The sequence below is a fragment of the Stegastes partitus genome, unplaced genomic scaffold (assembly GCF_000690725.1).
Source record: "Stegastes partitus isolate 25-593 unplaced genomic scaffold, Stegastes_partitus-1.0.2 Scaffold394, whole genome shotgun sequence".
Classification (NCBI taxonomy): Eukaryota; Metazoa; Chordata; class Actinopteri; family Pomacentridae; genus Stegastes; species Stegastes partitus.
The window spans coordinates 278,278-302,750 of record NW_007578125.1 but is presented as its reverse complement, the minus strand read 5'-3'; the positions used below and the strand labels follow the sequence as shown (position 1 = coordinate 302,750).

At 40.5% G+C, this 24,473-nt stretch overlaps 1 protein-coding gene across 1 annotated transcript in view; it reads right to left on the bottom strand.

Moving 5' to 3' along the window:
- mbpb (myelin basic protein b) overlaps positions 1–24,473 on the bottom strand; it is a 51,878-nt gene that overhangs the window by 646 nt on the left and 26,759 nt on the right. The window contains exon 3 of the mRNA XM_008285285.1: positions 20,823–20,892. Within this exon, the coding sequence (XP_008283507.1) occupies positions 20,823–20,892 (70 nt within the window). The remainder of the gene's footprint in view (positions 1–20,822; positions 20,893–24,473) is intronic.

Here is a 24,473-nt window from a genome sequence, read left to right as displayed (position 1 = left end):
ACTTTTACCACCTCCTGTGCCTTTAAATTTTTGAGTCCAAACAGTGTTGTAGTGGATATTTTCACAATGTCAGCTTAATTTGACTAGAATACAATTAATCAGTGTTTACAAGAAGCTTGCGTTGATTTTTTTTTCCAATAATATCATCAACACCGCACTCAACCATTAAAAAATTCACCAAACTGGACAGAAATCTGCCCTTTTATGTAATAGAGTCAACCCAGCATAATGCATTAGATCCCATCTCCCTACAATATCATGGTAAATGTTTCACTTCACCCATGCAAAAACAGTGCATGTTCAGTCGTATTAGTTCCACTGAAATGGAAACACAGCTGTTTCTGAAACGTCCACTTTGACAGCCATCCATTAAGCCGGGCCGCTCCTACAGCAGAGGACATCCAGTGCATTCCTCCCTCCAAAACAATATCCACACTGTACTGACAGAAATGGTGTAGCACTACACCAGAGAATCTGCATGCTAATATTGCCTGGAACAGTGGCCTGTTGTCAGAGCTGCATAGTTATTACAGAGAAACAAAGGGCCCAGTGTCACTAAAATAACTCCTATAAGTATGGATTTTCAACCCGATGCACGGTGACACTTATCTGATTTGGGACCCGAGAGCTACGAGGCCGCTGTCTGTGGGTGCAGAGCAAGTACAAGTTCTCTGCTACCGTATGCAGAAGTTCGCTTATGATTTGTTACAATTCTGGAAAACTGGAATTAATCTGAAAACAATGCATCGGATGAGTTCTAAAGCCTCTTCTCCTTCTGGCAGATTTGCAAGTCATAAATCAAATGGGAATGCAGATGAAGTGTTGATGCAAATATGGTTTATGTAGAGTGAGACAGTCAAAGTAGAACTCACTAAGTCAAAACACAGTTTGTGGAAAAATTCGGCGAAGCCAGACTGAGGGATGATTATACAATATATGCCCGTTGCCCTCCACCTGCGGCATTTTTTCTTCTGTTTTTCATAAGGAAAAACAAAATATTTTACAACACACATTGAAAACTGATTGCTGTGAGGCATGTCAGCAAAGGATAGACGCAGATACGTATTGCTTTTGATTTTGACTCTCCAAAAATCTCATCAGTTGCTTCACAGCTCCCTAAAAGAAGCCTGAGAGGTCTCAACGCCAACAGTATCTTATGAACAGCATTTGAAGCCTGTCATTGTCAATGCCTCCTGGTATAAGACAGGATGGTAAAAAAAAAAGAAAAAAAAAAAAATCTCATAATGCCACTCTATCACAGCCGTAGCAACGTCTCACTCCACATCCAGTTTCCTCATAATTCAATTCCTGTCGAGGTGTAAAAGCTTGTTAGAAAATTCAGCTTTTAAAGGCCATTGAGAAACAGTAAAAAAAAAACAATTTTAAGCGAATAGAACCCTTTTAGGGATAAAAGTTGCTTTATATAGCAGATGACAAAGTTGATTCAAAGACATCTTTTGAAAATGTAATTAATAAAAAACACAAATGTAAGAATAAGATATGACTCTGATACTGAAAAAATGTATTTGCAGCATTTTGCAAACAATTTAATTGCAAAAATGAAACAATCAGTGTAATGAATGTGTTACTCTCAGTCAATTTGTTTCAGTTTCCCTGAGTCAGATCCATGCAGGACTTTAAGTCTTTATCATTAATCCGGCAGTTGGTTTAAAGCTTTTAATCACTGTGTTACACACACTCATCATTCCATCACCTGGATGCTGTGGTTTCTCCAGGATAATTCCTCTTTTGAGGTTTTTTTTTTTTTTACACGGCATCAGAAACAGAAGTTTACTAATTTGAGTGGAAACTTTTTGATGTGGCTAAACTAAGTTAAGGAAAAGTTCCAAGATATGGGACTACGTTCTCACATTTCTCACAAGAATTTGTTGGCAAATGAAAAGAAAACTTCGCTTGTGGTCTCAACAGTCGACAGCGCTGCCCTTTACAGAGTCACGGTGCATGTTTGGTGAATGATTTGGATCTTTCTCATTTCTGGAGCGATCGCTCCAGAATAAATCTATCAATCCAGCTCATTTCTTAAAGTTGTGAGTCCACTGAATTGTGCAGCGAAGTGAAAAAGTGTCAAAGACATTTAAAGTGAAAAAACTCATTTAAAATGTCTAGATATAACAAGGATGCATATAATGAGTAACATTTTTTAATGGCAAACAACAGTCACAAAGAACCATCTTAAGGAAGAACAAGGAGCCCTGCAGCAGATGGTGTGGGGGTGGTTACACCAATTTTTTGTGTACTGCATAGTGCGCTGTACATCAACTTTATTCTCATCTTCACAAAATACATTCAACATATTCAAACTAATGCATCTGCTTACAGTAAATAACCAGAAGTGTAACTTACCACTTTTTGTTACCAGCAGTAAATATTACATTACACTTCTGTTCCCTCCCAGGGGTTCTTCTGTGGGTGTTATTTTAGCACAAAGAGAGAAATAAATAAGAGAGCGGCTGTTTTTCTGCCCGTTACTGGCCTGCCCGTGGGTCCTCTTAAATTCCCATCATCCATCATTTGTCGCTCTTTTCTCAGCTGCCGTCATCTGCTGCTAGAACACTGAAAAAATATTAATTACAGAGCGAAAAACATCCTGACATGGACCGACTGCCTTCACAGTTCGTAATACTTGAGCTTAATATTGACAGCGTGTTCAACAGGTCTGTGTGTGCTGATGGATAATGTGCTAATCAGCTGACTCCTTGTGTGCACTTCATAGAGGTTAAATAAAGTCAGGGTGTCCTTGAGCATTAATTGGCCACAATACATTTGCGGGCAGTTGACAGGATTGCTAATCAATGCAGATGACTCGATGATTGCTGAACATTTTAGGCAATGAGAATTCACTCTACACTCTGTACTCCTTTGTGGGAAAACAAACAATCCCTTCCTCCCCACATGCCTAATAATGAAGGATAGTGGACGACAAAGTAACCTAAATCCAATTATTTCAAATCACCAAACGACAACACAATGGTGTTGTTTATGCTGTAGGATTTATCGCTGTGTTTTTCCCCTTTTCTCTTCTTTTATTGGCTCTCTCCTGGGATTAGGCAGCTTATTTACCTGTATGGTGAAGACAAGACTGTTTTTTGTGTCCACCACCACCACCCACTGTACACTGTATCTGACAACTACTAGTGTTGATGATATGCCTCAGTTCCTGATGAAAATCTGCTCAATAATAGTCTAAACAATGCTCTTTAAACGGTTATTGTGATCAGCTGTTAAGTGTTACTATCTGTTCTATTTTATTATAATCTGTCTGCAAATCAAACAGTTTTAGCTCCATGAACATTATTCTAGCAACTATTTGAAGTTCACAATCCCAAAAATCATGTTTTTATTTTTAATGAGGAGAAGCAGGACAGTAGTATCTAGGTGTACTTGCAAAAACAATAACCCATGAGCCAGCAATAAATGTAACACGACAAGCCCAGCATGCCAGATAATGAAGCTGGGTGGACCATGTGTCCTCGTTTGTTGTTGCCTTATGGATATCTACATGTTGTCACACAGCTGCCTTGTTTCTTTCAGTTTATTTTTACATATTCTGTGGTCATTCCTGCTCCTGTCGTAGGTGTTTCTCCACCACCACTATGTGAAACCCGAACAGTGCCTCCTGAAAGACTAACCAAGACACAGGGAAGGTGGCCTTCTAAGCAAACTTCATTGGCTTGGTCACTGACAGTCGTGTGACAGCTTGTGACCCTCAGTTTGCTAAAGTTTTAGTTAGGTCCAGGTTCAACGTCTAAATAAAGTCAGTCACTGACTTGCTTGCATCCTCTGTGACTTCATCTTCTCTATCGTTTAATAACAAGTGCCATGAGTCAGAGAATCGATCAGCAGAGCATCTAACCAATTTCATTAATGACACGGTCCGTGCTGCTCAGCTAGATAAGACTAATCTTGTCGTCAATGTTTTTAGAAATTTCAAGACAAGTCGTTTATGTCAGATTCATGATTATTTTTACGCTGTGTAGTCTTCCAGTGCATAAAAAAATAAAAAAAACTTGTCTTCCTCCAGCTGCACGGCTGTCATTGCGAGGACACTGGTTATGCAAAAGAAGCACAACTTGTAAACAACACTAAGGGCCAATTATCCAAGAGTCTGACGCACAGCGCTGCAGTGAGAAGCAAGGGTCTGCTCGGAGCGTGCTCACTTGCTGGTTCCTTTCAGAAATACTAGAATTAATCATGGGTTGAAATCCCAGCATCATGATAGTTTCGCCTCCATCACTGCTTTACCAGAACGCTCCTTGAGCCACCAGTGGAAAAGACAGAAAATGTAGAACCTGCAGCACATGCTCTGACAAATACAAGGCCTATATTAGTACCAGGACATACTGGCCTTATTCAAAACATGTTGTGAACCTCTCATAATGTAGCCGAGACTTCATCACAGTTTGAAGGTGACCAGATAATAGCTACCTACGCCATTTGATTCACCATGGCAACCCCAACATATCCCCGTGACAACTGAAGTGCCAAGATGGACAGAAAATGCAGGTTAAATTATAGGGGACAATTGTTTTCATCTGCTGCCTTGAAAATTTCTAATTACAGCACAGCAAACAATTGCCATCACCGCTTTAGTCCCTGACACCACAGATGACCCGCCAGATCTGTTCATCCAAGACATTCATGCAGAAGGAGAAAGATCAGCATCTAGAAGGGAGGAGGTATGCAGGGAGTGGGCCTCAATCTTCTCATTTTTCCTCCTCTTCCTCAGTGCAAAGAGGATGTGCGGCCTCGCATCGGGGACAACAACAAGGACTGTGGTGGGATAAAGGCACGGGAAGCATTCCTCTGAAAAAACATGCATTGCTATGTGGCCCCGGACCAACCCTCCCACCCGGGGGCAAGAATCCTTCTGCCGCTGCATTCATGGTGGATCTGAAGCACCCACAACCTCAGAGGAAAAAAAGACATTCTCTGTTTCCGAAACCCCATCTGGCATTCAGGACGGTAGTCCTCCAGAGATTTTCCTAGAGGAGATAAGAGCTACAACAGAACCACACCCTTATAACCCGAGCCACGGTCATGACTTCTTAACTTTCCTAAGCAGTGACTTTGAAAGGGGATGGATGTGATAATTGCATTAAGCTGTGATAAAGTCAAGATGAGATTTAGTTTAACATCTTTCTCTGGCATATCAAATCACCAGAAAGCACTTAGAATTCCCCAGATTTCAAGCCAAGAATAAGGCCTTACAACAGTTAGTTTGATCTTGGCTTGCTGTGAGTCTTCTATACACAGCAGTGCTGTGTCTATTGAAGCCACTGTGAGGCTAACCTGGCAACACCACCAAAGGCAATGAAGGTTTTGGCCTGTCATCACCAACGGCTCCTCGTATCGATTTGTTTTCTGTCAGAGAGCAGCAGTTTCCTCTTTCTAATTTTACACCTCTTCCCTTAGCACTCCTATTTTCTTGACAGGAGCTGATCAAACATGTAGTGTTTTCTCTCACATCAATAGATGTGTGAATGGGGTATTTTCCATTTGAAATAACAAAATTAGCTCCTTTGAAAAACTCTCTCCAGTATAAATCAAATACCCCATCTATCTCTCACTCTGCTGCTGTTTGTTAAGTAACAGAGCCGATGTCACATCAAATCACCATGCTGATTTGCTTCATTTCAGGGCTGCAAACATTGATTCTTTTCAATTATAATTAACCCATTTGACTCTTGTCCCTTAAGATGCCAAGAACTAGTGACAATTACAACGTCCCAGATTCCAAGCAGGTATCTAAAGCTAGCTTGCTATGATTAACCAAAAGTTCAAAATCCAAAGATATTCGATTACAGTTACATATCAGCATTTAGCCTTTTTTTAATTGGGTTTTTTATCCCTGTAATTATCTAATCACATTATCATTTTTGCACCAGTCCTAGATAAGCAATTATCCAATCAACCAATCATGTGGCAACAGTGAAGTGGAGAAAATCATGCAGATGCAGGTCAGAATGTTCGGTTACTGTTCACATCGATGCAGTGGCATTCTTTGAGCCCATTTATTAGCAATCAGTCAGACTTTAGACAGCCTATTTGAGCTGCCGATCATGTGCACTGGTTTCATGAACATTACAACGACTTCAGTAGCCTCCTCCGTCACCAGATCTAAATCCAGTAGAACACCTGTGGGGTTTGGTAGAACAGAGGAATGTTCTGCAGAAATTAGGTGATGCAATGATGTCAAATTGGATCAGAAGGAATATTTTAAAAAGCCCGTAGAATCCATGACATTGAGAAGTTGCTAGAGAGCAAAAGGAGGCTCTAATATTAGTATTCGCATGGTGTTCCTTATCAAGAGCATGATGCTATGGTTTGAAGTTAATATTTTACAAGCTCATTCATGAGTCTTAATTGTGAAACTGCTCAGTTCAGCTTGATGTTTTAATACAGTACTATATCTGTGTCATGTTAGACATGTTTGTGGAGGATGAGGTTTTCACTGGCAGCCGGTATGAATGGATGTCTCTAGTAGGACAGTGGGTCAGCACACAAGAATAATAGAGCTCAGCATGGGTTGATGCCATCAGCGTAGTGCTGAGGGACGTTTTCTCACCCATGGAGACATGAGAGGCCAAAACACATTTATAAGTACACACATGTCAGCATGGCAGTGGACATGACTAATGTCCTGGAGTCATCAGCCAGCTGGATGCTTGTGTCAAAGCTGAGTGATCACACTTTGATTTCTTAAGCTCACACTGCAGGAGTTGAAACATGAGAGAAAACCGGACATGTCCACATTAAACATCACTGTCACTGCAGCACAAAATGTTGTATTTGCATATCCCAGCTTGTTAGGAAGCTGGGGTCAGCCAAACACTGAAGCTGACAGGGTTAAGGGCCTTGCTTAAGCTTTGTGAACCTCTGACCTTCCTTTGGCGGTGAGAGTGCCGAATCTTAACCACTACACCACCACAGACAGCTAATAACAGCGCATCACACACCACAGAATATTATTAAGATTATTGTGCCAGTAGGGACAATAACAATGCCACCTTACATGATCTCATGGGGGTAAACAAAATTAAGACTGTGGTAACAAAACTTGCAACAGCGCCTCTAAGAATCTGCAGTGAGAAAAAACAAAAAAAGCAGAAGGCTAAACAAGACTGGATGAGAAAATGGTTGGATAGATGCAGTCAACACGGTTTGTCAGTTCTTCAGGGAGATCTATAGCTAACATCAGCCTTAAGGGGATAGTTTGTTTCACGTCGCTTGGCAACAGTGTGTGTTACTCTACACATTAGCATGCTAACTGTAACCATCCCAGTTTTAAGTCATAAATATCAAACATGCCATTAATTGGGTTGGCACCGATGAGTCTTTGAGCTCTTCAAGAGGTTCAAGATTGGATCTGTAAATTACTGCATATTACCAAATAATCTGGGCCAAACATCAGTTCAGACCAACACCTGATTTCTCCTCTGATTGTCAGGAAGGGTGAAATTGGAGTAAATCAGCCTGAAACCCCTGTAGCCTGAGCCCAGCTTTACGCCATAACTCTCCAAACAGCAAATGGCATTATAATCAAGCTGGATAACGCCATGCCAATGACCATCACCAGAGCTCCGAGCAAGTATTTTCACACATGGCGAAACAAAACACAACACAAACCATAAATGCACTGATATAGGACAGCTTGATGTGCAAATGGAGAACAGACTGAAGTGGATCCTGACACTGCAGGCCCTGTTTGCACTGCTAGTCACATTAATCTTCTCTTTTCTCAATCTGGACAGTTCAGTAAACAGGTGCACCAAAATAAAAATGAAGAGGCACTAATAAATTTAAAATATCACCCTCAAAAGGGGGGATTCTGGATACAGATCTGTAATTTATCTATTTTTGTTTATTCTGAAACAGTGACAATGCTTCGCCTAAAAGACTTGTCTGATGATTCCAGCAGTGTTCACAAAATTACTTCTGTCACTTTCCATATGCATGAAAAGGTGTGACACTATAAATCCTTTACATTCCTTTGAGAAACTAACTGAGCTGTCATCTCCATCCCCAAAGATTTATTGCGTCTTGCCTCTTATCTGCTGACGGACATTTTTGTCTCATCTTGGAGTGCATTTGTTTGCAGAAGTTATACAATATGCATTTGCCTTCAGATATGGTCACCTTCAGCGAGACACATGCATCTCAGTTAGCGAGCTCTCAAATCTGATGACATGCTTCTTGAGTTTTCTGTGTAGGGTGCAAACCTTGATAAGTTCAACCTTTGTGTAGAAAGTAGTAACGCTACCTAACTGATTAGCACACACACCATCACAGTAATATTTGGCGTACTTGCTGGCGTGAACTCCCACCTATCATTCAGTGATTGGTCAGGGATGACCAGAGCTGACAAAAATGCTACAAAAGCAGGTTTTATCTTCCTTAGGAGCCCAAGTTTTGAAACAGCTGGAATCATCTTTTTTCACGAGAGCTGGATTTTGGAATCACTGTCATTGTTGCTGACAGGGCAGGCTACTTTGGGACATACTTACACTACGTTGCAGTGAGCGATGGATGCATTTAAGCCTTTTTCCGAATTTGTCTGGAATCTGTTGCAATCCACCTGTAATGGTCATTACCTGTACCTACTATTATTAATATATTATCTTTTAGATACCCACCAAAGATGTAAGACTGGGGTACCTGCACAGGCAACATTTGGCAATTATTGAAGCTGAATGAGACCACAAAGCGTTGTGAATTATGACTGAAAATGCATCCCTAACTGTACTGATGTAATACTTGTGCATACATAGTGATAAACTTCTCTTATTTCAAAACTATCTGACTTTTCAATTCCAAACAACTTTGACAAGGTTTGTTGATTTGGACTCAAGGTGAGCTAGCACATAGACACATCAGCTGTGTAAAGTGAGTGTCAGTGTGCATCTTTCTTTGCTTACCATCTGTCAGAGTGATCCATTAAATAAAAACAATGTGATCAGCCAAGAAACAGATTTTCAAGTGTATATGATAATCAGTGGGTATAGACATAATCTGGATGTTTCTGCAGAGCCAGGGTGTTGAAACCCACACACAGATACTTCGTGCTCATTCGCAGCTGGACTTCCACTTCAGGTTGAGTTTGTTGTTTTCCCCTGAGGGGGAAAGACTTGTCTGACATATGGGATGCAGTAGCTAGGGTAGTACTTTTGTGCTCTCTTGGTTACCCATCATCCCCTCCCCTTGGACTCTTGTAGCTACAGACCCAGCTAACACACACGCACACTCAGTGATTGTCCTGCCAGATGGTCAAGGCCAGATGACGTGCTCTCCTGAACTCATGGCCACACTGTGGCACAATCTCTTACAACATGACACACAAACACACAGATGCAGAGTGCATAGAGGGATGGTGCAGAAGCTGCATGCAAGAGGTGATGAGCGTGCCCGTATAAAAACACATTGGCAGGATCAGCTGCAGAGTTTTCATATTTCTGAGGGGTAAACTCATTCATCTGAGACGAAAAAAATCTGAATAAATGGGAAGAGATCAGAGGAGAGAAAGCAAGGTGAGAGGGGACAGAAAAGGAGAATCTGAACAATGGTGTCAAACCAAAGAACACTGGACCAGTGATGGATGCTGCCCTTTAACAATCAGACCTTTTGAGGGGGAAGGAGAGGAGGTGCTTCATGTTGGCAGTGCCAGGGCCCGTACCAGCTAGTGTCAGCCTCCGCCACAGAGACAAGTGACTGAGCCACTGCAATTTTATACGTGTACGACTGACAAATCCACAGCAGTAGGCCAAGCTCATACGTATTCTCAGTACTGTGTTGTATGCACAGTCAGCAGTGCTTACACATCTCAGTGGCAATATACAGCACATACAGATGATAGATGTGAACCAGAACCAACATGCAAAAATCACAGTTTTAGCCTATATGTTAAATTCAACAGTGCAGTCTACCAACAAGGGTCCAGTAGACGGAGATGAGAAAATAACTTTAGGATTATTTATTTTATTGGTTTTATTTCCCAGCATGATTTTAACATCCTACGTGGTGATATTCAATTTCTACAACTAAAAAGACAATTAATACTTGTTTGTTGGTCCCTGACACTCTGAACAGCATTTCTGTTTCTATTCCATATCCACTGGAGGTTAGTGTGACACAAGAAGGGCTGCCCCCAAACACAGCTTGTCCTAGTCAAGCAGCTATTAGTTCATACAATTAGTTGACAAGGTGTCGCATGCTTCATATATATCTATTTTTTTGGGGCATCAGATAATTGTTTGAGCATTAAGGCAAGAAAGCATGTCAAAAGTAGCACAGTTAAAACGTGCTACATGACAGAACTGTAATAATTAGTCTTCATATTGACGACCAATGGGGGTCTATGTGTCAGGAAAAATCTTTTATTTTTTAAGTTATATTGAAGTGGCTGGGCTGAAAATTAACATTATAGTTAGAAAACTCACCAGCGGCATCTAACAGTCACCATTAACAGAGCTAACAATGTAAGCTCAGACCCAGGTTGACGGAGAACAGCAAGTGAGCACCTTGTTGTCGGTAGGTCATCACAGACACTAAAGGCACCTTACCCTACAGAGGATGAAGTGCTGTATGGAAGATGGAAGGATGATGCAAGTTGGCATTTGTAGAACTGGTATGACAAGTTAAAGTAATATGTACTTGTGATACACCACAGAGTTTCCCTCAAGTTGCTCATTTGTGGTTGGGTTGAGGTAGCAGCAGGCTAAGCAAGACATTCCAGACCTTCTTTTCTCCACCAACATTTTCCAGTTCCTCCTGGGGGATCCCAAGACAACCCAAAGCCAAATATAATCCCTCTAGGGATTTTTTGGTCTACCTCATAGTTGGATGTGCCTGTAAAACTTCCATGGGAAGTTACCCTAGAGACATCCTGCTCAGATGACTGAACCAACCCAAACTGGATCCCTTCGACGCTAAGGAGTGGCAACTCTCGTTCTAATTCTAGGTTCTGGCTCTGTCTGGATACTCAAGCTCCTCATCCTAGCTCTGAAGTCTGAGACCATCCATCCAGCCCAGAGTTTAAATACCTTTAAATCTAGGATTAAAATGAATCAATTTTAATGCTTTATGCTGTTTTCCCTTTTCCAAAATGTGCAATTGTGGAGAATCTGTAGCTTGTTAAATCTGAAATATAATATTGGTGAGTTAGTTGCTAGTCATGCGCTACCATGAGATTATTTGGGTTTTAATAAACGCATAAAAGGACAGCTTGCAGATTTTAGAGGCTGTATCTGAAGCTGTAGTGGAGTCTGATGCCGCTAATATCTATAATAGGAAAGTACTTTAGTTGACTTGGTTTAGTCTTTATCTACTAAAAATGATAAGTTCATTAGCAAGCGATGATGCCAACAGAGTAATAAGAAAATATAGGCTTTAGTAAAGACAGACTAGGGAGCTGTGTGGGCCCAGGGCTCCAGAGAACTTTTTCACTGGTAGCATCGGTGCAACCACCTTGGTCAAACATATGACTTGTTCAACATTTTGCTATCGATAGACATAACAATTTACTGATGTTCCCTAAATGCCCCACATTGCAGGCTACAGCAGCTGCTGCTAGGAGGCTGTGGTGTGCTCAGACAAGTGTGTGACCAATATCACATAGAAAACAGTTAAAATATAGCGTTCCAGGGTCAGATTTGTCCAAGATGGAGTGATTTTTTTCCTACATGTGCTTTTTTCCATGAGCGGAGAAAAACAGCACATTTAGGTGTGCTTTGCTTCTCATTAAAAGATCACATTTTTAAGTGTAAATACCGCAGTACACTGAAGTGTGAAAAGTACTACTCTCCACCACTGTAGTCAAGACAGTAGCTGCCTGTCCAAATACAGTTTAATGATCATCATGCACTCACACCAATGTGACCACTTGAAATTCTCAAAATTCTCGACACTCCTAAAAAAAAAGGTGGCAAATGTGACCATTTTGGTCGCAGTCTGGAGCCCTGGGGCCAGATAAAGGGCATGTCAGTAAATGAATAACAAGTTGTGTACATCGCACACAATGTTGCATGAACTCCATCATCCAGAATCAAAACCAGATATTAAATGTGCACAAAATTTCATTGGGGTAAATCTAATTTCCAAACAGCATGTTCTGATTCTGTTTTCATTACAGCTTGAGCTGTGTTTTCAGAAGCTTCTCTACAGAGTTAGTAATGAGCGAAGAGAGAGGTGGATGATTCCTAGGACCTCCTCCTGCTCTCTATCAGCCAGTAGTAAAGAGGCACACTCTGACTAACCTCACCGAGCTCAAACCAAATCAATGCAGTCTGACGCAGCCTGCTCCACCATTAAGATTTCAAGAGTAACCAGTACGTCTCAAATGCAATTAGAGGGGAAGCACATAGTGTATGAAATGAGTGATAACTGGCTCACACCAATTAATCATTCAATTTCAATGATAGAAGCTTAAAAGTATTCTTGTGAATGGGTGGATCTGGAACACTCCCTGGATATTCTCCACTGTTGCAAAATGGCAACTAGTCAACCTGAATGCACTGTCATAACGGAGCACTCAATTGCCACCTTACCACATTTGAGGTTGTTTGAACTACACTATCTCCCTCAGACGCTTCAGGACATGACAGTAGAACTTAACGGACAAACTGTGTGGGATAAATTCACCAATTTTTTTTAACAATGGCTTTTCACTTTCGCAAGGGGCTATTGCTGTGTGTCTATATAATACTTTTCATGGTTACTGGTGGCCTTTCCCTGGCAGGAGTCAAAGTAGGCTTCGCAGGATGCAATCCATGCACTGGTTGAGATTTGGAAGGGGAATAGCTGACGCATACACTTCACACAGCAAAGACAACACCCCCATCTCCCAGCCAGGAACTGTTTATATAGTTTATATAGTTCTTTTTTCTATATTACATGAGCCCAAAAGCTTTCCTTATAAATTTAAGTACTGCAAGTGCCTCCATACAACCGTAAGACTAACTAGAAGTGGATAATTCATTACAGAGGACAATTTATTGATATGCTGACAGTGTAGAAAACATAAAACAACGATATATTTAAGATCTCAAACTTTTTGGACTCTAGTGAGAGGACAAAAGGAATTCTTTCAATTCAGTGCTGATTTATTTTTTTAATATTAGAAATCCAATCACAAGCTATTGTCTCAGCTTTTTGAATTGAAACACCTGCAGTGCTGCTTTAAACAAAACTTTCCACCACAAGCAACTCATGCAAGGTAAAGCGCCAGACTCATAATTTAGTTCAAGGATACATCACGTCACGTAAAGTGAATGAGAAGCGAGATCGCTGAAGCCTAGCAGACATTTATTTACATATATATGAGTCCTTTCTAGAAGCCAATAAGAAAGCAAAAGCGTAAAGCCTTTATTATACTTCCTTGTGGATACACGGGGAAAGCTGCGGACACCACGGGCATGTAGTTGCTGCTATTGCACTACATTTTGATTCCTCCAAGCAGACTCCATTTCATACATCCANCCCTGTTCCCCTCGCTCCTCTCCGGTTAATGTGTCCTTATCTCATCAACCTTTTCTTTCTCCTTCTGCTCTTTGCATGCTTTCCTTCTGTTTTTTCCCCCCACAGTTTATTTCTTTCTCCTCTTTTTCTCCTTTACACCTTTAATGCCCTTTTACCATTTTTTTTTTTCTTTAGTTATTGTGCACACGACTGTTTCCTATTCCTCTAATTAACCCTCCGAGCTCCAAAACCCACCGGTAGATTAGAAAGGCTTTAAAGAAAATGCCAAAATTAAAGCATTTATCATAACCAGAAATTGTTAAAAACAGGAGGAATCACTGACATGCCAAATTTAATGAAATCCAAGCTTGAACTTCTCATTGTGTCCCATTTAAATTCACCAAAAACTAACAATTTGCTTTGACTTCGTTTTTAAAGAACAAAAATTCGTCACTGCGTTAGCTTCAACCAGCTGTCACATTACATCAAGTCAGGGGCTTCTCAGCTGAACTGCAGGCTGTGTTCACACAGAGCAGACAGCAAAGTCCTGTCTTGTTTAAAAATCTAACAAAAATAAATCATTTCCACAAACCATCCATCCATCATCTATACACCACTTAATCCTCACTAGGGTCAGGGGGGCTGGAGTCTATCCCAGCTGACTCCAGAGACAGACAACCAAGCACACTCACATTCACACCTACGGACAATTTAGAATCACCAATTAACCTCAACATGTTCTTGAACTGTGTGGGAGGAAGCCGGAGAACCCGGAGAGAACCGGGGAGAACATGCAAACTCCACGCAGAAAGATTCCGGTGCCCCCACTGGAACCGGCAACCTTCTTGCTGCGAGGCAGCAGTGCTACCAACTGCGCCACCCTGCAGCCCTCTTGCAGCACAGTCACCATAAATTTTAGGCTGCACAGATGTTCACAGTAGGTTCTGCAGACTTGACAGACTTGGGGAAATGATGACATTTACATCATGTGGACCCTATCAGACACTCAAGTGCTCGCAGACGCGGAAAATATAACACTGACAGTGTGGGAGCTGGTGTTTTGTGAGGGTAGTCCAGGTTATTTCAGGTTACAGTTAGAGGAAATGACTGGAGGAGCGGCGTGACTGTTTACCTTTCAAAGTGAAAGATCGGCGCAAATAACATAAAAGTGTGTGGGGATTTCCTTATTGTGTCTACAGCCCTGGAAAGTGTCTTATGAAACAATATGGGGCCTTTTATCTGCTTTAGATCAATTACTGCCTCATACTCTAAATCTTTGCAAAAAGACAAAGCAAGTGGCAGTAAAATCCATCAGCATTAGCCTGTGAAGCAAGCTATAGAAATTGATTTTTGTGTTATTAACACTAAATCATATAACCATTTTCTATTCAGCTCGATGTCCTTGTGTGACGGTATCCCACTTTTTGTGGCTTATTTTTTGTGTAGGAGTAATCCCTTTACAATCAATTCAATTCATTTCTTCCCTCATTTGTTAATTCCTTAGTGGAGGACCTTTGCACCAAGCTGCCGTTACAGGTCGAGAAACTGCTCTATCAACTTCCCCAGGAGCCTCATCAGACACTTTCACATACAAAGTCCTAAGCAGCAGGCAGAATCAGTTCCTCACACACAAAGTGCTGTTTCTTTGCATAGATAATGTGACGTGGGGATAAACCGAGTCACCCTCAGGGCTCACTCAGAAGTGGTCACTGACTCAGTGCAGCTGAGAATTTATCTAGTTTGTGCCTCTCCTCGTTAATATGCGAAACTGAACAACAACAGGAAAACATATACATGAAATAAAAACAAACACATTTATGCTTTACAAAAGGTCTTGTGCTCAATCTTTGAATTTTTTATTATTTTTGGTTCTATACAGCAACTGGATGACAACCGACTGCCCTACAATTCAAGAGCTTAGGTAACCTGTATTGATTCATCTCATTCAAGTTTCGCTCATATGTGTGGGTGCAGGAAGAGACTGGCGCTGAAAAACAAACTAATTACAAAGAAAATACAAAACATTTTTTTTCTCCTATATAGCCGAGTGTTGTACATGAGAATAAATTGCCCTACAACATAAGAGCTTAGGTAACCATTATTGATTCATCTCGTTAAAATCCTCTCAATGCATGTGGGTCCAGGAAGAGCCTGAAGCTGGAAAAACAAACTAATTACAAAGAAAAGACTATTTTTTCAAGCCAAGCACTCAAGACAAAGAACCAAAGCCCTCTTACACTTGGACTTTCAGGTTCATTGTATGAACCTTACTGCCTTACAGCTTAAAGGCATACTTGAATGTGCCTATTTTAATTGGGCAATGGCATTGTATTAACAAGGTGTGATTCATTATCTACATTTCACAAAAGCGTCCTGCTAATGATTATCTGAAGCATCCTTTGACATCTGAAGTTTCATTATGCTAAACTGTGCAGCAACTGGCTAATGACTGTGTGACATGCAGTGTTGTTACACTTTGTTGAAGTATTTTTTCTTTATTAAATTATGTGTTTAACAAAACTGCAAAGGGGTTTCGAAGTTACACTTACAAATTCAGGACTTTGCAGTGCAGGTTTGAGGTTCAAATACACTGAAGTATACAGCTTCTTCTAGAGGAGGTAGAAGTTATGATAGCACAACAACTTGGATTTGAACAATCTTTGAACTACCAGAGACTCATAACTTTCCTCTCTAATAAAAGTTGGGCAAAAAAAAATAAATCCCAAGCATGACAATATATCAGAAGATACAAAGTTGGAACATAAACACTGTATGTTGTATAGTAGTACTGTCAGCATGCTTGGCAGCTGCTTTGTGGGGTTATGTGATGTACTGCATTTGATGTGAAATTGACTTTCCAAAAAGTGTCCAGCGTCAGCAGGACAGCAGTATTTCCAGTCTGCACAGAAACTAGACAGAAGCACAAATGTATATACCTGCTAACAATAAGCACTAGTCCCCACTGCGTGCCCTGAAACTTTATAAATCTAACATGACCCATATGGCCCTTTAAGCTACATTGCTCTGAAATGGTTGGTCAGGTAACTGTTGCTAAGTTTGTTCCAAGTTTATCCGTCTCCCCTGTTGTTCATTTCTCCTCATTTCACCCTGTGATGACGACAGAACAGACAGAGTCAGGATCGAACAGGCAGACAGACAGATAAAGGGGGTCTGTTTTGCTAAGCCGGGGGCCGGCTGCAGGCTGGGCCAGGTAATGGAGTCATAATGGGCTTTTAACAGCCGCACAGCTGATGGTGGTGTTTGTTCTTCACTGAAAAAAGCAGTGCAAACAGGAAGTGCAGCATGGAGACATCCCCAGACACTGGACAGGCTGGGATGAGTCATGACGCCTGCTGATGACAGCTACACAAAAAACACGCTCCAATAAAGACGGCTAACCTGCCTGTCATAAACCCCTCGCACTGTGCCAATTCGGTGGAAATTCCCTTTTTTTTTTTCTTTGGCCCACACTCCGGATCAACCTAATGGTGCTAAATTACTTCAGCCTTGGTGCACAGGTCAGAGCAAGGTTTAAGTGCATCAGCAATGAGTTCAAAACTGATAAGAAAATGGGATTTTTACACACCATCTGAAGGCCGTGCTGACTGAGCAAAGAACCAGTTGAACACTAAGTGTCGAAGTGGAATCTACACATGAATACTGAGTTACACATTAGCAGCTTTTTGATCAATCAGACAGAATACACATGATCATAGAGCTCTGATTTTCTCTTTTTCCTATCCAAACAAACCTTCATTTAAACAAACTGCCCTTCAACTTCAGCTTCTAAGCCTTTACTCATCTTCTCATGCACAGTCTATTTTTATTGGATCAATCAATATAAATACCAAATATCTCTTCATGGTATAAGTATAGCTCAGAAGTATTCACTTTGAACTTAGAGTGTGGGATACACTGCAGTCAGCTCACGTTTTCGGCTGCCTCTTGCCCACAATTTTAAAGAGATTTCCACTTAAACCTGCATCCTAATACATTCAAATTTCAATCTATCTGCCTGAAGCACCCCTGTAAAGAGGCTGAGGTTAAACAACAGAGCAGTGTAAAAAAACAACAACAACAACAACAAAAAACTGTTTTTCATTATAGGCCAGGCCAATAAATACTGAAGCAATAAGCAAGCAGGGTGCAGTAAGCCACTGTATGTCATTTCATGCCTGTGCCTGGATGCTGCCCCTGAAGGCTGTGTGGGTTGTTGCTTTAAAGGCTACATTTTGTCAATAGAGGACCTTTTAGATCTGATCCAAGATAGTCAATAAAGTGTTCAACGCAGGCAACGTTTTTACTGTAGCTGCACAGGACGCAACACATTTATTTGCTAAATGAAGCCTCTGCAAGGTGTAACTTTTTTTTTTGCGCAGAAAACCAGCGAGAACAACTAGAGAGAGCGAGAGTACAGTGGCTCTCTGATACTGCACATGGACGCATGATTAGATACTCAAAGAAGCTGCTGTGACATAACATCTAATATAATACATACGTGCACACATGCACATACATTGGTGGACAAACACAGCACAGTGAGGCTGATAAACTGGTTTGTACAACATCAGATCAGTACTGACTTTTCTTTGAAATTCAGCCAGTTGGTGCCTTTCACCCTCTAAAGCAATGATTTTGTATTTGTTATATAAGCACTGTGCTGACTATAGAGGAAAAGATCTAAACTGCTACAAAAGACACCATCAGATCAGATCCTTGCACATCTATTACTGTACGTCCATTATTCTTCTTAGTAGTATAACAGTGACTTTGGCACTTTTATGTAATAGCAGTTTTGAAATAATTAAGTAGGCGTCGCAGTTAAGCCTAGTAAATTAGGGTTAAACAATTTTTGGAAAATATAATAAATTATACTCCTCATTGAAGCTGGTATCAGGCATTGTCACAAATTATACTGTGGCTTGTTGCTAATGTGCTAACATTTTAATGAAAAAAGTTTGTTTTAATACTTCAAACATTTAGTAACACTACATTAGTATGAACTAAAAACTACTACATAAATGTCAATATGTGATAATAACTGTGAACTGCCAACTCTTTACTGTACTGTTGATGTACTTTAGCTGCTAAAGCTAACATTATCTAAACAGACAGTTAATGTTAAGACATTATTTAACCATTTAGCTGTAGTAGATGTAGTGTAGTAATAGTTGTGGTAACACTAGTGACAGTGGTGATAATGGTAGCAAAAGGACAGAAATTATGTAATATGAAGGACTATGAAACCAATAAATATTTTTATTTTTTCATTATCTCTTGACTGTCTTGTCCCTCAAAATGGCGATTGAATGCATAGGTGCAGTTTTCAGGGGAGATGTAGTTCATTCACTCCCCTCAGTATTTCTAAGTTATGCATAACAAGACAGGTTGATGTTTGAGTATAAATATTTAAAGGCAATAGTGAATGCTTAAATGCACAATTTTCTATTATATTTTGAACTGCCACTTGTGCTTGAATTGTGTGTTTTCCTTTACATAACTAAAGACATATCCAACATAAATTGGTTTTCGAAAGGCACCAATTGGAAACTCAATATTTCATAGGGGACAATGGCTGCTTGATGTGTCCCACCGCGATGCTCAAACGAAATCCACACCCATGATTGAAACATATTGTTTTTTTGGCAAATATAGCAGAAGTTCAATCAGATTCAGTCAGCCATTTACAACTCATGCTGTTCTAACCCTTTCATAAACAGCTAACCGCTATCTCTTGTGCAGTAGCTGCTTCAGTCAGTACACGTGGACAAATCCTTCCTCTCTGTTGCATTTCACCTCAGCTCACCCTGAAAACAATCGAGGCTGACACAGAGAGGTCCAAACAGGCTGCACTTGTCTTCCATTCCCCGTCTCTTGAACACTCAATGCTCCTCCTAGACAGATCTGGCCAAAGACTTGACAGTCTTATTCTCCTGCAGTAAAAACAACCAACATTCCCTTTTGCCAAACTTCTACCTCTTCTCATTGCTGTGTATGATTACTTTCCTAGCTCAACATTAATTCTAAACAGGTAGCTATGAGAGGCCAAAGAACTGTTGGCCTGGAGTTGATGTTTAGCTCTGGGACTTTGGCGACGGCACATATTGTATGTGACGGGAGGAAAAAAGTAATTTCCTTCACCCTAGGAGGCCCCTGAAGGCGGCATCTTTCCTCAGTCTGTCATCAAAGTTGATTGAAGACAACAGGAAGCCTCAGAGACACTCATTTTTTTCATTCAGAACAAAAAAAAATAGTGTTGATTTTGTGGTATCAGAAACTTGTAATTTCATTTAGGTCTTGACGGAGCTTTTCTGTTCATATTTTCCACATGCAGTGCACTTAAATTACAGTATACAGTCAATCCCAGGCAGGAGAAAATGCAATCTGATTTTCCTCTGATTAGATTGAATTTGAGCTGTTGCCTTGTTACAAAGGAAGGATTCAGAAAAATTTCACTAGTAATTGCACATTTCTTCTGGGCCCAGGAATAATCTCATTCATTCTAATTTGTAGAAGCATCTACCCGTGAAACAAGTCAATTTAGGGCCAACTTGCAGACGTCCTCTTTCTTGTGCATCAAACTCTGCCCTCATCTGCTGAGCGGCAGTATTACAAATGCACTTTATGACCTCTGGCCTCTTACACCAACACGCCACCGTGATTGTGATTTGAAGGGAAAAATTCTGAAAACTGTGAGAAAAGACTGAAAACTTTGAGGAACACTAACTTCTGAGATTTCCTCAGGAATGGCTGGATTCCACCATGAAGTTTCACTCATCTTTCATAGCTTCTCACCAGCCGGATTAGCAACATCTGAGTCGGCCTTTTGTTGTTGCTTATGGAAAAAAACTGATGATTCAAGATAGCTAAGTTTAAGCAGCTACTGTGGTAATGTGGAATTAAGGATGCAATTTCAGATTCCACTGATTAGTTAGTGTCACATTTTCGTGTTGTGCTTTATGACTCAGGCTCCAGTGAGAAAAGCAGAAGAAACTAGCAAAAAATCTATATTAATATGGACAACAACAACAAAAAAAACCTCAGCAACTTTTCCAGTTTCTAGCTTGCATTTGCATGATTACATATCCACAATACACCAATGCCTGCCTGCACTGAGCCCATTTGTTGATTAGCGAGGGGACATATAGAGCACATGCTGAGGGGCATGTCTGCTCAAAAATTCTCCCTCATTATGCATGCTTACAACTCCCGTTCATAGATTATTTAATCAGCTACACGTGTAAAAAAGACGAGCCTATCTCCTTTTTGTGTGTGTGTGTGTGAGGTGGGAGTTCAGATCAACATCAATATGCATGTAAAATTCAAATTTGTAGGGCATCTTGACCTCTTACCAAAGACTTCATCTTGCGACTCCGGTTCTGCTGCTGCCGTTGCTGCTGCTTTGGGTTCAGGTGACGAAGCCTTTAATAAGAACACAAAAACAGATTGAAGAGGTGAGGCGGTGAGGTGCCATGGCAACAGAGCAAAGACAGAGATCAACAGACAGCAAGAGAGAGAAGGGAGAAGGAGAGAGAATGAGAGACGCTCATTTAGGTTCTTGGGTTTTATGAGAGCAGAATTACACTGAAGCTCATTCATTTAGCATTCAGAAGAAGGAGGTGTATTTTTTTTAAATCACACTGAGATTTGCCTGTTTTGATGTCAATAGCAAGCTATGTATATGGGATCTGTCATTTTTCTTAGAATTTATTCTCTAAAAAGAAGGGATTTCCACCTCAGGGACTTTCTCTGTTCATACATCATTACAGTGACTGACATTTTTAGTCAAGATTTTAAAGCTGCGACCTTTTGATAAAGTTACTGTTATGAAATATCAACATTCAACACTGTCACAAACAGGATAAAACAACACAGGCCTAAAGTATTTCCCACATAATATTTTGGATTTTAGATGGAGATCGTTGAGATATAATGTGACATCATCTAAACCGTCAAGTTATCCATGAAGGTTCCATATTGCTCCCCTTTTTCAGCAAATCAATGAAAGTCTCACATTTCGCCAGAATGTCTCAATTTATCAGCTCAAAATAACGCAAAGATGGTTCATGTCACCATTAATATATAATCCCTGGTTTGAGGCCTGTTCTAAACAAACTGTTTCAGTGTCTGTAGCTTTAAATACAGCTGAGCTGCTGTCGTCACTGCCCCCTTCAGGAAGAAGACTCTCTGCATATATGAACAACAGCTTGGAGCAAAATAGGTGACCACAGCTGACATAGATGTGAATCAAAGAGATCAGGACTTTTATTGGTGAGTTTGGTCAGTTAAGATTTTCAGAAAATCTATATTTTGGCCGTGCAGAAGAACAGTTGACTGCCTATTAACGTGTAGTCTCAGTCACTATTTCATATTTGTTTGGTTGTCTAACAGCAGAAACAGAAAATGATGTTAATGAGAACAGCTTTAGAGAGCATTTGGCTGTATTAAAATGCAGAATATGTACACAGAAAGGAAGAGAAGCACACTGATGTAAACACTGGCTGAGCTTAGACTGCAAACACAGTAACCCACCCAGTGCTTGCATATAGGTTTCAAATCGGTCTTAAAGTTTCCACCATCTCTAAACGTACCTAAGCATTACAATTTCCACAGAGCTCTGACCTGTGGCCATACAATCAAAGCTAATAGTAACATAAGCTGCACAACACACTAACACGAAGAATTTTCCCATTGTTTATAAAATATTTTAAAAATGACATTAATTCACTGGATCCTCAGTTTCTCAGATGCTGGGAGTGCATAAAGATTCTTGTGTTCACTCTTGTAGCAAAAAGCAGAACATTTGGTGTGCTTGTGGAATGGCAGAAATACAAGTCTTCATATTTTAACAGCGTTTTTTTCTTTTTTACTCCTTCACATTCATAACCACATAAGACAACTAAAACATATTTTCACTGTTTTAACATACTAAGACTAAAGGCCTATCTTCATACACTGTTCTTTTCTCTGGCAGAAAAAGTGCAGGCAGTTTGATGGGGAGCACTTCATCAACAAAAGCACTCCAACTTTAACAACAACATCTCGGCAATATATCACCACTCCAACCACCACTATACGCTCGACTAGCATCGCCTCTCATTGCTATAACTTCTCTCTGACATATCATAACAGCTTGCTATAGTCAGACGCAACCAGCATGAGGTTCTTCTTCATTTTCTTGGGTAAACAGAGTGACGAGCCCCACCCATATGATTTGTGGCCTGAAAAGTAGCGAGTTGCAACACCAGCATCTTCCGAATAACTTAAGACGTTTTTAAATAGAAGTGGCCATACAAAAAATGATCTGGAAAATACGCTTGCACTCAAAAAAAACAAGCGTGTTTCACTTAGCACTTAGCTACTGTAAGCATGTGTTAAGAGTGGAAATAGGCTGTTGCGATGGTAAATTCAAACCAGAAGATAGCTGTTAGTAACATGGCCAGCTTGTCCAGGCTGTCAGCCGGGATAAGAGCTGCAATCCTCTCCCTAGTTGACTAATTTGATACAGATCTACAAACAAAATCTGTGATTTCATTAAAAAGTTTTGCATTGTGATCACAGTTGTTTGAAATCCAATTAGTTTGTAATAAAACTTGGCAAACCATTGATCATGCAGTTTGCCTCTGCAGTGGGACACAGGACAGTCCATTGTAGGTGAATTGTGCAGTTGGCAGATGTTTGTTCTGTCACTTTTGCTCAATACTTTAACAGTTATGACAGCAGCATAATGGCTAACATGCAAAGCACCCAGGGAGTAAGTGGCATTGTAACTGTTACAATACAAAAGTGCTGTGTCTTATCAGGATTTAGAGATATGAAGCATTCATTCAGCTGCAACTCCCTGCCAGCTCTGGTCTGCTTTGAATACACTAAGCCATAACTTAAACTGTGCAAGCTTAATCATTATACCCACCTGTACTGGCTATTCTGAGTCACTCTGCTCTGTCACTGGCCCTGTAGTTCCTTAATCACCACTATGTTTCTGTTTCTATGTAGTGCATCCGAGTGAACTAATTCTAGTCTTCAAGTTTCACAAATCCTCTTACTGATTCCTTCCTCCCTTACCGCTACAGTTTCCACTTCCGTCTCGGTTTGCCAACGTAGAGAATCAGCACAATCAATCTAAACCTGTGGGCGTGCTGCTCGGTAATACGTGCAAACAGAGAGAAGTGCAAATATGACGCAGTCCCCTAAGCATCTTCAGTCTCTGTCTTTCAAACTAGTCATATGTAAACTTCAGAAAAGTCAGGCGTAGGCAATGTTTCAAAGCAACTGATGGAGCAAACGTTATTTTGCTAGTTTACTTATCAAATCAGTCATGTCTGCAGGAAATGTGTAGCCCACTGTTGTCTATCTCAGTCTGAGTTGAATGAATATTTTTACCTTTATCATTATAATGTGTTGTGGGGGAATGACAATAGAAATTGTCAGCACAATGAATACTTGTCAGTTAAACTATTTAACTTTTTCTATTCAGTTCCTCCAAGTGTACTAATTCTAATCTTCAAGGTTCAGAAATCCTCTTACTAGATTCCCTCCTCCTCCCCTGTGATAACAAAGTACAATTTACAGCTCCAGTTTCCACTTCCGTGTGGGCTTGCCAACACAGGGAATCAACGCAGGCATTTGAAAACTGTGGGCACACTGTTCACTATTAAACAAGGAAAGAGAGAAGTGCATCTGTGACGCAGTCCCATAAGCTGAGCGCAGGCGGGAGGTGGAGTGTGGTGAGCAAACACTTATCTATGCTAATCACAGAAAGGTCAACGAGTACCATGCTTTTGAAAATATCTGTCCGTCTAATTATGTAAACAAATCATGCGCATCATTTTGCTATGAAGTGATTCACATTAAATGAACGGGTTCCGTAGCGGACTCCCAGTTTTCACAAGTTTGATAAACAGCCTATAGAAGCTGACTAGTTGTCCAATGAGGAAGAATTACTCTTAAGAAGACTAATTTCAGTGTAAAAAAAGTTATTTGCTGAGTGATAATTATCAAGC